Genomic DNA, 13,125 nt, shown 5'->3' on the forward strand with positions numbered 1-13,125 from the left:
AAGGCGGTTCATCCAGCTCCCTCTGTTCTGATTCAGTGCTCACTGAGCTGCCCTTTGCTTATGATCTGGCTTCCCAGGTGTGAAACTGCCTACAAGGTAAGAATTGGCTGCCAATGTTGTTTCTGTGGCAATTAATGCCTCAGTGAAAATTAAAAAAAAAAAAAAATTGTGTTATGGTTTTTTTTGTTTGTCTCATGAACCTGTTTAATGTGAGCTTATGTTGCAGAGCTGAAATCTATTTTGGGGATGCTGACAAAATCAGATTCCCCAGACTATAAAGAGAGAGCTGAGCCCTGGACTGGTTATTTTACCAAGGCAATTACTGTCACTGTGTGGGCCCCATAGGAGGACTTTTCCTGGCAGATGGAAACTCAGACCTGCCATCTCTGTGTTTTCCCCTAGTGTCCATACGGTTGTTAGCAACTAGGTAACCTCCTGTTAAGTGACTTTACCGCTTTACTTAGCCATTTTCTCATTATAGGATATTTAGATGATTTCTATCAGCACCTTTAAAAATAATATCAGGGTTTTTTTTCCCCCTCTTTTACCTTATTTCCTTAGTAAAGTAATCTAGTTCATCAATTTCTGAATAAGTTTCTTTTGTTTGTGCGGACAGATGGAAACTTCATGGAAAACAGAGAAACCTATACTTTCCTAATTAGGTAGTAAAATTATATTTACATGGAAATTTGTAGGTAAAATCCTATTTTAATTAACAGCATCCAATTGTATATTATTATATCTCTATGTTGGATATCTCATACTATCTACTGATATACACCCCAAAACTGAAAATTTTCCCACAGCAGATGTATTCTAGATCACGTTCCATTCAGTAACAGTTGACCTTTTGCTGTTAGACTTTCAGCAATAGAATGAAGAGATGCTGTAAGTAAGGATGGTCTACAGGAGACTGCTGACCAGAATTCAAAGAGGACCTTGGGCCCTATCTGTGGGAAACCACAGATTTTTAAGAACAAATAGGAGAGGCTCTAGGGCATATAAGTGAGAGGGAATCAGGACAGCCAGGAGGCAAGGGCTGGGCCATCGATTCCACTCCACCCTGTCACCAGTGATTAGCAAGTCACTAACCCAACATAGGTTTTACAACCTAGTTTTCCAAAGCCTGTCCTTGAAATTATTTGTTCCTTCCTGAAGAGCAGGCATCCTGATGGTCAGATTATGAAGAGTCTAAAATGCTGTCCTAGCTTTTTCTGACCAGGCAGAGGGGAGCTGAGTGTTTTTTAAACTAGTTAATGGATCACATTAATGTTCGTGAAAAATTACTCATTGGCCCTGGGGGACATGGATTGGAGGTGGGAAGGGGACCTACCAGGAGAGAAAGGAATGCACGATATAAAATAGCACTGTCAAGGGACGGCAGGGAGACTCACGGGGCAGTGTTCAGCAGGTGGGGGTTTGGAGACGAAGGTGGGGAGGGAGAGGTAGACGTTCAGGATGACTTCACATTTTAATTTACCTGGCTAGCTCCACAGTGCCAACAAATGAGATGGGTAATGTGAGAAGAAAAGCAGGTTTGAGCAATTTTTGAATTTGGAGAGCCAATAGAATATCCAGTCAGGAATGTCCGTGAGGCAGTTGTGGATAAATGGGTAAGTGGGTTTGAAGCTGGGGAAAGTGTCTGGCTGTAAATTTGGAAGTGACTACTTGGAATGTGTGCATCCTTGTTTTTCTTCCTTATTATCTCAAAAATTGGCTACTATTAGGATATCTTTATACCTCTAGCATTTTATGCACTGTTTATATTCTTTTATGCACTATTTATATTCTTCCAGAGATTGATATGTCTCTGTCTCTAACTTACAGTTTTGCTCTACTTGAAATTGTTTCTACCTGTTGGTATGTTTAGTTCCATTTTATGATTCTTCTGTATCCATTTTAGATCATAGAGCTCTCTTTTTCCTATTGGAAAGTGTTCCTTACCTCCAAAATCTTTCACTTTTAACATCTGTAGATGAAGATTACCATGCTATTGAGGGGAAAATAATCCAAGTCCTTTAAGGATGTCGTATATTCATATGTGTTTGTGGCAGAAGGGGTAAATGCATACTAATATTATTTACTCTGTTAGACACTACTGTTTTGGAACCATTACTTTGCTTCCTGCCCCTAAATGATTTCCTTTTAATTTCTCAAAATAGACACTATAACATTTTTTTTTTACATGAACAAAAGCCATTAAACCATTCTTTGTGGAGCAGTGAGCTTCCATATTGATAGTGTTCGAATATACAGAAGTAATTCTGTTGTTGCTATTTTATCATTTTGTGGCTTTAGGCAGATGATTTAACCCACTTGAACTTTAGTTGCCTGGCCTGTGAGAGATGTTAATAATATTTTGCTATGATTGGCAAGTTAACCACAGTGTGAAGGAATTTATGACATGATCAGAACTTTTGTTTCCCCCTGTCTAGATGTTACTGTTCATGAAGATCATTGGGTTGGTGAGACAGTACTACAATCAACTTTTACCAGTCAGTTATTAAATCTTGGGAGTTACCCGTCTGTCCAGTCTGAAGAATGTAAGACACGTTTTAAATGTAATCATTTCTTAGTATTCAAAAGTATATATACATATTAGAAAAAAAAGTTAAAATAGTAATTTTACGAAATGTTTTCTAACAGGTTAGCTGGACAGTATTGGTTTATTTTCTTTAGTAAGACTGAAAATAGAATTTATAAAAATAAAGTTGTACGTTGTAAATCATATTTGTTTTAAGAAATATTGGGGTTCAGTTTCCATTTTCTTACTTTTCTTAGAATGTCCACATAGTGGTAGTTCTTAACCTTTTAGGGAGTCCTAGCTCTCTTAGAGAAGCTACGTGCCCTTTCTCCAGAAAAATAGACTTAGGTAGATAGACACAGAATTTTGCACATAACTCCAAATGGTTCCCTGGACCTCTAAAGTTCTCTGTTGCCAGGCTAAAGTTCTCTGTGGGGTTCCCCAGCCTCTGGTTAGGAACCCTTGAGGTCGTGAGAAAAGCCTGGGCCTCCCAGTCAGACAGTTGTGGTTTGAATCCTTGTTCTTCAGTCCAGCACTGCAAGGAAAGACTACCTTCCTTCTCTGACATCCATTTTCTCTTCTTTAAAATCAGCACTGAAGAGCCCAGAAGCTATCTTTTTCTCCAAGAAATAAAAAAAAAGAAAAGAAAAGAAAAGAAAAGAAAAGAAAAGAAAAGAAAAGAAAAGAAAACAAAGTAAGGGAGACAGTATAAACTGGTAGTTGTAGTCTCTGGAGTCAGAGCAAGATTTGAATCCTGGCCCTACCACTTGCACAGTCTGTGTCTTACGGCAAGTTACTTAACCTCATGGTACCCTTGTTTCCTCATCTGTGAAATGGAAATTAAAATACATACGTAGCTTATAGGGTTGCTGTGAAGATTAAATGTGAGGTATTGAACCTGCATGTAATATATTGAACCATGAGGTATTGAACCTGCATGTAATATATAATAACAATACAGAAATATTAATGGGAGAAACAGTAAGCAAAATGTATCTGATGGAATACTGAAACAGTGTCATAGAAAGATAGCCATGAGTACATAAGAATACACTGATTTTACAAGAGATTAATTAGAATAACAAGAAAGTTGTGTGGCATGTATGGAAGGTACAGCATATTCCAACCTGTGAATAATAAGTATTCTCAAAGGAAGGCAGGGTAAGTAGAAGAGAGTAACAACAGTTAGAACAATAACAAAGGTGTTTGGAAAGGGTTAAGATTTCCCTGTTTCCGAGGGAAACTAGTCAGCAGACAATCAGCACTGACATGATCTCAGAAAATAACTAAAGTTGAGTTCTTCACCTACCCGGTTTATATGTATGAAGTGTTGACGTTGTTTGAGGCACTGTGCCCCGGGGGTACAGGGGTGAACAGTGTCCCCCTGGTGCCAGCCTTCGTGGCGCCAATGTCCCTGTGTGGCGGGCCGATAAGGAAGAACCTACGGCATGAGGGTGATCATGAATGCTATGACGGAAACTAACAAAGGGCAGAGATGGGAATACCATAGATCTGGCTGCGAAGGGCTGCTCATGGAGCTGAATTAGGGAGTTAGGAAGTAACTGCAGTAGTCGAGGTTGAGAGATAATGGGTGGCCAGCAGAGATAATGAGAAATGGATGGATTTGAGATATAGCTTAGACCAGTTCTATAGAAGAAATAGAGAAAATTATTCAAAATTAGTTTAAAAATTATACAAAAATGTTGCCAGGCTCACATTGTTTCATAGGAGAATTCTACCAAGAGACCAGATAGTTCCAGTGCTCTGAAAATTCTAGAATATTGAAGAAGGAAACTTCCTAATTCCTTTTATAAAGTAAGACACTGACACCTAAACCAAAGAAAGACATTACAAATAAGAATACAGACTAGTATTGTACACGCATACAAAGTCTAAACAAAATATTAGTAAACCAAATCTAACACTACCTTAAAGAAATAATGACCAAGTGAGATTTTTTCCAGAAATGGAAAGATGTGTTTCAATATTAGAAGATCTATGACTATCATATACCATATTAATAAATGGAAAGAAAAATTGTATGATTATCTCCATAAATATTGACAAAATTGAGCACCCCTTTATCATAAGAAGCTCTCCAGGAAATGGAGTTGAGGGATAATTTCTCCTTCAGGATCAATAAATATAATATCAATCCAGTGGTAACAGTTACAATACAGTTGATACTGTGTCACTAAAACAGATGTATTTAGTCCTAATGCCAGTATCTTATTTAATGGAGAAACACTAGAGGCATTTCCACTAAAATCCGGAACAAGGTAAGGATGTACACTATTTCTGCTGCTTGTTGCTCGTTATCATGATACTGGAGTTATCAACCAATACAAGTAGACAAGCAGAGGTATCTGGATGGGTGAAGAAGAGTAAAAACTATACGTGCAAATGCTTTTGATAACATATCAGAAACACTCCAGGGAACAAAAGAATCAATTCAAATGATAAAGGAATTCAGTGGTGCAACAGGATACTAAAATTAATGTTGAAGCCGTCACTAGCCTTCCATACACAAACACTGAACAGAGGACATGATGGTAGGGCAAAAGTCATTGGTGAAAGCAATAAAGAAGATACTTCGGAATACATGTAACAAGACATTTTCAAAGCCTATATAAGGAAAAAATTTTAAACACTCCGGAAAGAAAGAAAGACAAGAAGAAATGGAAGCACAACATTCCCTGTTCCTGAATAAGGTGACTCAACATTATAATGGTATCCGGTCTCCATAAGTGAATTTATAAATATAGGGCCGTCTCAATAACAATATTGGGAAGCCATGCTATGGCATATACAACTTGATACTAACCTTCGTATGGAAAAACAAACATGCAGGAATATTCAGGAAAACATTCAAAAAGAAAAAGCACAAGGGACCATGCTTATGAGACAGGCATTAAACTGTAAAGCCTCTATAATTAAAACAGTGTGATACTGGTACATAAATAGACAAATGGACCCGTGGAATAGAACAGGAAGATCAGAATTAGACCTGTATACATATACTTTAGTATATGACAAAGACGTTATCTGAGATCACTGAGGTAAAGGTAAACTTTTTAATAAATGGTGGTGAGGCAACTGGGTAGCCATTTCGAAAAAAGACAAAATTAGAACAGTATCTCACACAAAATAGAAGAATAAACTCCAAGTGGATTAAAAATCTAAACATAAAAAAAATAACCATTCAGTTACTAGAAGGAAACATGGATGAATTTCTCTATCATCTTGATGTAGGGAACACTTTCTTATTTTTTCTCAGAATTCGGCAGCAGTTAAAGAAAAAAAAGACAGATAAATTTTACTGTGGAAAAATAAAATTTTGCATGCCCAGAAGCACCATTAACAAAGCCAAAGGACAATCGGCAGACTTGGAGAGAGTATTTGCAACATACACCTAGACGAAAGGCTAATATTCCTAGTATAGGGAGAACTCTTACAAATTGAGTGACAAAGGACCTGATAGGAAAATGGGAAAAAGACCTGAGTCATTCAAATTAAACCTACACAGAAATTTTATTTCTTACTATCAGATTGGCAAAAATTTAAAAATATGGTAACACATGCTGTTGATGAGGCTGTGGGAAAACAGGCCCTCTGACACATTGCTGGAGGCAATGAGAATTGCTGCAGTTTCTGGAGAGATATTTGGTGATACAAAATTACAAAGTACGTATGTACTCAGCTTTCAACCCAGCAAGCCTACTTGTAGGAATCTGTCCTAAAGATACGATTATAACAACATGAGGCAGTATTTGTAATTGCAAGAGGGAAAAATTGGAATGCCTGTACATAGCAGAATGGTTGATTAAATTGTGTTACATTTCCACAGTGGAATACTATGCATAACTAAATTATTTTTATTATTATATTTTATTTAAAAATTAAAAAATTTTAAAAAAATATTTATTTATTTTTGAGAGAGAGAGTGAGCATGAACGGGGGAGGGGCAGAGAGAGAGGGAGACACAGAATCTGAAGCAGCCTCCAGGCTCTGAGCTGTCAGCACAGAGCCTGACAAGGGGCTCGAACTCACAAACTGCGAGATCATGACCTGAGCCGAAGTCAGACGCTTAACCGACTGAGCCACCCAGGTGCCCCTTAAAAAAAAATTCTTTTTAACGTTTATTCAGTTTTGAGATGGAGACAGAGCATGAGTGGGGAGGGGCAGAGAGGGAGACAGAATCATTCTCTGAGCTGTCAGCACAGAGCCCGATTTGGGGCTTGAACCCATGAACCGTGAAATCATGAGCTGAGCTGAAGTAGGATGCTTAACTGACTGAGCCACCCAGGTGCCCCATTATTTTTTCTTTTCTTTTCTTTTCTTTTCTTTTCTTTTCTTTTCTTTTCTTTTCTTTTCTTTTCTTTTCTTTCTTTTCATTTCATTTCATTTCATTTCATTTTTTAAAATTTTATTTTTGAGTAGACTTCACACCCAACATGGGGTTTGAACTCACGACCTTGAGGTTTAGAGTTGAATGTTCTACTGACTGAGTCAGCCAGGTGCCCTGAATTATACACTTTAAAAAGGTGAATTTTATGCACGTGAATTATATCTCAACAAGGCTGTTATAAAAATACTATTCTGATAAAGATAATTTTATGCATGTGAGTTATATCTCAATAAGGCTATTATAAAAATATTATTCTGATAATGGATTTATACTTCATCAGACTGCCAGAGGCATCTATAATACATAAAGGAATACAGACCCCTTTCTCTTTACCTGGAGATATACCCCCTTCTCCAATTATTACCTAGAAAACTCCAGGACATTTTTCCAAAACCCAGCTCAAATATTTCTTCAATAAAGCCTCTTTCCACTTGCCTGGGCAGTTGATTTTGTGTGTTGTTAGAATGCTTCCATGTATCTCTTATACTCTAAGCCCTGTGTTTGTTACTGACTGTCTCTAGGTTGATAATTCTTCTGTGCAGGTATAATGGCAGGTATACAGACAAGGTATATCTTTGTATCCCTAGAACCTGGCATGATGCCTGGCACACAGTGGATGGTCTTCTGATGAGTGAATGAATAATGAGGCTTTCGTGTGGCATAAGAAATACATTAGGAGGAGGGTGTTAAAGGGAGAAGGAAAGAAGAATTACTTGTTTTTTTTTTTTCTACTGAAATCGGCAAATAGACCCAACCTTCTAAAAAAGTACGTAAGTGCCTTTTGCTAAGATTGTATTTTGATCAACAATCCACCATATATTCAAATACACCTCCCTTTCCTTCAAGGAAATTAAATTTTAATCAGCAAACTTATCAATGTGTGCATTTTATTATATGTAAATGTATCTCAAAAAATGAGAAAAATTGAGACAAATAATTTAAACATAGGAGAAAAACATGTAAATGGCATAATGACCAAAGAACTAAATAACTGTTCTAATAATCAAGGGAATATGCCAGTGTAGCACATGCTCACATGCCACACGGGAGCTGGAGATAAAAACCCTCTAAGTTCAGGGGAAGAAGTCACTGAGAGCCTCTCCATAGTGTATTCTGTGTAGTATTTGGATAGGTTGAGAGGATGGCAGCATTGTAGCCAGGGACAATCGTAAGGACAGAGGCATAGAAGTGGGGAAAAGGAAGACATGTTCAGGGAGGGTCAGGTAGGTGACCCTTAAGAGCATTTCACGTGAGAAATGTAAGAGCCTTGAGGAAGAATAGCAGTGGTTGGGATGGTCATGGAAGGTGTGAGCCAATCAGACTGCAGGGATTAGGGGACCGATTGGGTATAAGAGGGTAATGGAGGAGTTAAAAAAAAAAAAAAAAAAAAAAAAAAAAAAAGAAATACTGGTCTTAGTTAATTGGTAGAAAAATGGAACCGAGAAGGGAACAGGGCAAGTTATTTCTGGAGATAGTAAATAATTCTAATTCCGTTGGTTAAAAATAATCAGGCTTATGTTTTGCATCTAAACATTTAAGAATAAGTTACATATTTGTAGAAATGAAAGCGTGGTTTTTACACTTAATCACACTTTACAAGATAAAATGCATTTCTAAGAAAATACTGTGTTTTCAAGAAAATATAATTTTGCCATCTTTTCTGCATGTGTGTGTTTTTCTTTCTTAGATTCCAAGATAGTCAGTGATGCTGTACTTCAAGACTTACTGGCATACGTGTCTTCAAAACATTCCTATCTCCGAGATCTTCCTCAGAGGCAGCCTCAGAGAGTGAGCAGTATAGAATTTGTAGAATTGGAGGAGCTGCAGCCGGACATGTTAGTCCATGCGGTGCTGAGGGTTGTTGATATCACTATACTGACAGGTAAACACTGGGGGCTCCTTCTCAATTTTAGGTTATAAAATAATTAAGATACAAGACTTTCTTAGGATATCATTTGGGTATCACGGTTGTATTTATCATGAGACATTAGAGTATGGTGTCACCTGTGAGAGAGTAATGCCAACTAAAATATTTCTTTTCCAGAGGCATTATACAGTTATAGAGGACAGAAGCAAAGGAAAGTTATGTTAACAGTGGAACAGGTCCAAGGTCAACATTATGTGCTTGTATTATGGGGTCCTGGAGCAGCCTGGTACCCTCAACTTCAAAGGAAAAAAGGTAAATACACCAGAAAACATTTAATTTATTTATAGTTAGGTAAATGATTAATGCTTATGAGCTTCAGATGAGGAACTTCTTAAGAGATTAAGAAGGGCTGTGTTTGAAATAGTAGGTGGTCATAATTGACTATTCTTGAGATTTCTTCTGTTATAATTTTATACCTCCTGTAAGCAGTTTAGTGATCTGAAAAGTCCTCTATAATTAATGGTGGTAGAATAAAAGCTTCTACTTATTCCCAGGTATACTACTTTACCTTTTTAGCGAAGGTCTTATCTCCTTCAGGAAATGTTCTTTAAAATTGAATTCTGGAGAAGCTTCTACAGTTTTTATTCAGCCAAAGTACCCTGATAAATAAACTTCTCCCTGGTTATAAGGCAGATGTTAGGGGAGCTGCATTAACCCTTTCAAGTCTCAATGTTACTGTTTAATAAATGAGCGCATTCCAGGCTTTTGTACCAGTTGTTCTAAAAGCGCGGACTATTAGCCATCCATAGAATGTTCGTGTTTAAAATATGACCCACGATTCTGTTTTCTTTAAAGCAGGACTTAATAATAATTTATGATGTATTTAATTAAATGGAATTGATGTTTCAAGAAAATGATGTATCTTCATTTTGATATTGTGAGATTCTTTAGTTGTAACAGTCAGAGATAGTTTAATTAGTGGCTTACCAGTCATTTTATCCTGCTAAATTAATCTACAGATTGATTAGGTGTGTGACTTTTTTTTTTTTACCCCAAAGAGTTAATGCCTCTTCCCAAACTTCTACCTACAAAATAATTATCTAAGGATACGATCTGTCACATTCTCTCTTTTAATCATTAATAGCCCATAACCAAGATTTGAGATAAGTCTGACTTTTGACTTTCATGTTAGGATCAAACAGCAACAAATATTTGTTCAGTTGAGAAATCCGACAAACACGTGTCAGTGGTAGACCAGCCATCATTATTGACCATTATGTCAGAGCTGGGAACATGAGTCTAGTGCATGCGGGACAAAATGTAGGTCAAAGGTGTTATTCCATTGATAATGGAGCTGTAGCCAAGCACACTGCTCTGTGCTTAATGTGGATATTCTTTGAAAAGTAGTAGTTCTTTGGTTAATAGAAGAGACATTCCAGTTGTCTCTAGATAATTCTATGGTATTTAGGTTAATATTGAAAATTTGTGAGTCCAGGAATTAAGATACAGTTGTTCTTTGTTCATTCATTCATTTAGCATACTTTATTCATTACCATCACTTTTAAGTTATGATATCCACCTCAATACCTCAAGATTATTCTTTTTAAAATAGGATAATACCAATTTTGAAGGATCACCTAAGTAAGTGATTCTCCCTTCAAAAATTGTTAGCATTTTATGTATTCATTTAGGACTTCTTGAGGCATTCTCTATATTAACCTCCACACTGGGCACTGGTTTTACTTGTTCCTGAGGATAACAAACTCACATGTAGGTGATATAATCAGAAATGACCGTCAGGTAGTTGTTACTGAATACTGGAGATCACAGAGGTGATGTTTTGGGGGAAGAATAATAAGAAATCCCAAATTCACATTCTTTTGAAATATGCATGGGAATTTGGGATGCCTCATATGTAGCAAGTGTTGATCACAGTCTAGGTCCTAATGAGTGTGGACTTCTTAGGGATAAGTGGGTACATAAAATAAGCTATTCAGAAGTGAATGCCATTCTAATGCAATATTCACCTGAAAGTATTTAATAGAAATTTAATACTTTAAAAATGTAACAAATTATAGTAAATCACTCTTGTGATATTACTAAATAGGCAGAGTAATGCAAATGATCCCAACATTTGTGATTATACTTCATGCAAAATCATAGTTAGGTCTGCATGGAAGTTTGAAATCTATTCACATCCTTAATTCATGATTCAATATAAAAATGTATTACAAATTGTCTCAATACCAGTCTCCCTCAGACTAACTAGTCCAACCTGCACATGACTCCTCTCTGTTACTTGAACTTGCTGATCTTTTTCCTGGCTTGGATCCTGAATTTACATGTTTCCTTTGTCCAGAGTGCTTTCCCCTGAAGCTCCCTGCGTGGATGGCTCCTTCATTTCTCAGCCCCAATTTCATATTCTCAGAGGGACCTCTCACACATATGCATAACCACTCTCTATCAGATCAACTCTTTGAAGGCCATTTGTGCCACTGAACACAATCAGGATTATCCACCTTATTTGCTTGCTTGAAAACTGATTTTCTCCATAGATTAAAATTTCTATGAATACAAGCATCCTGCCATGCTTGTTCACCACTGTATGCTCATTACACAGCACTGTGCCTGCCCTCATAGATGTTTTCTTCTTTTTTTAATGTTTATTTATTTTTGAGAGAGAGAGAGAGAGAGAGAGAGAGAGAGAGAGAGAGAGAGACAAAGTGTGAGCGGGGAGGGGCAGAGAGAGAGGGAGACACAGAATCCAAAGCAGGCTCCAGGCTCTGAGCTGTCAGCACAGAGCCCAGATGTGGGGCCGAACCTACAAACCGCCAGATCATGACCTGAGCTGAAGGCAGACGTTTAACCGACTGAGCCACCCCCGTGCCCCTGTTTTCTTTATGAATAAATGAATTAAGAATAAAATACAGATTAAGCAACCAGTCAAAATTCCCAGTCTTTAAGAAGTAAGAGACTCAAGTTTGAGGAGGAAGTAACTTCATTTCAAATGATAAGGAAAAAAACCCCACACATTTGAAAATGTCTGTGCACAGAGGTTTTGCAATCCATGGAATGTATTAAGAAATTACATTTAAACTTGGGCACAGAGGGCTTGTAGTTAGAACTGGACCTCTTCTCTGGGTAATTTCAGCAATTCAGGGGGATGTATCTGAAGTATACAGGAATGAATGTCTCAGGGTGCAGAGAGCAAGAGCGCTGATGGGTTCAGGGGTTCTTGGGACTGGGAGCTAGAAAGCTTTGTGGGTACCAGGCAGCTTCTCTGTCTGTCTGCTTTATTCACTCCTTGCAGACTTCCTCTGCTTTTCAACCATAGGGAAGGCAGCAGAAGATGGTTACTCTGTAGTTCCTGCTCTTACTTTTCCTTTTAACCTAGACCAGTGCCATTTCCAAATTCCTAGCACAGAAAATCTGATTGCCCGGATTGAATTCTATTCAATCAACTGTGGCCTCAGGGACAGGGTGGGAAAGTACAATAGGAATGCCTTAGCTTATTTCAGAGGGTGAAGGAGCAGTTGAGAAGGTCATTTGTGGTCTGGGTGGACACAGAAAGGTATTCACTACCAAAGATATGTATGTTCATTAGCCTGGAGAGATGGAAATGATGTTAATATTTAGTTTAAACAGTACATGATAAAATTGAAAATGAAATATATATGTATATAAAGCATATGCCGTATTGGTGCAATAATGGCAACTAAAAACATGGAAAAAGGAAAAAAATAAGTACATTATATAGTTTCATGTACAATAGGATCCCATTTTAATAAAGCGGGTATGTAAGTATGCGTATACATTAAAAGAATTGGAAATACTAAATACTAAAGAATTGGAGATACTAAAATGCTATGTGTGTTTTTTTTCTTTATGCCTCTAGTTTGAATTATATGGATGTGTGAATCCACATTTATTTTTTAAACCTTTAGTAAAAACTTCAAACTTAATATATACAAAATAATATAATGAGCTACAGTACCCATTATCTACTATATTAAAACATTGGCCAATCTTATCTATTACTGCTCTTTTCTTTTATTGTATAAATATTTTATAGTAAATATATTTTATTTATAATTAAGAAATAAAGGAAACTTTTTCCTTTTGGAAAAAGAGCAGATAATGTTTGAAATATTGAGCTAACAATTTGAGAAAAAGGAGAATTAAGTTTATACTTCATATTTGTGCCAAAATAAATTCCAGATGCATTAAAGTTTCAAATATCTTTTAAAAAAAGAAACCGTGAGTAGTAGAAGAAAATATAAGCAAACTTATTTGGTATCTAAAGATTAGAAGGTTAGGGGCGCCTGG

The 13,125-nt window shown here is 36.9% G+C and overlaps 1 protein-coding gene across 7 annotated transcripts in view; it reads left to right on the plus strand.

The window, feature by feature from the left end:
- Nucleotides 1-13,125, plus strand: part of SHLD2 (shieldin complex subunit 2) — an 82,946-nt gene that overhangs the window by 51,135 nt on the left and 18,686 nt on the right. For all 7 annotated transcript variants that reach the window (XM_047824391.1, XM_047824392.1, XM_047824397.1 and 4 more), the window contains 3 exons: nt 2,436-2,543; nt 8,620-8,814; nt 8,977-9,111. In XM_047824391.1, the coding sequence (XP_047680347.1) occupies nt 2,436-2,543; nt 8,620-8,814; nt 8,977-9,111 (438 nt within the window). The remainder of the gene's footprint in view (nt 1-2,435; nt 2,544-8,619; nt 8,815-8,976; nt 9,112-13,125) is intronic.

Source organism: Prionailurus viverrinus, chromosome D2 (assembly GCF_022837055.1).
Source record: "Prionailurus viverrinus isolate Anna chromosome D2, UM_Priviv_1.0, whole genome shotgun sequence".
Taxonomy (NCBI): Eukaryota; Metazoa; Chordata; class Mammalia; order Carnivora; family Felidae; genus Prionailurus; species Prionailurus viverrinus.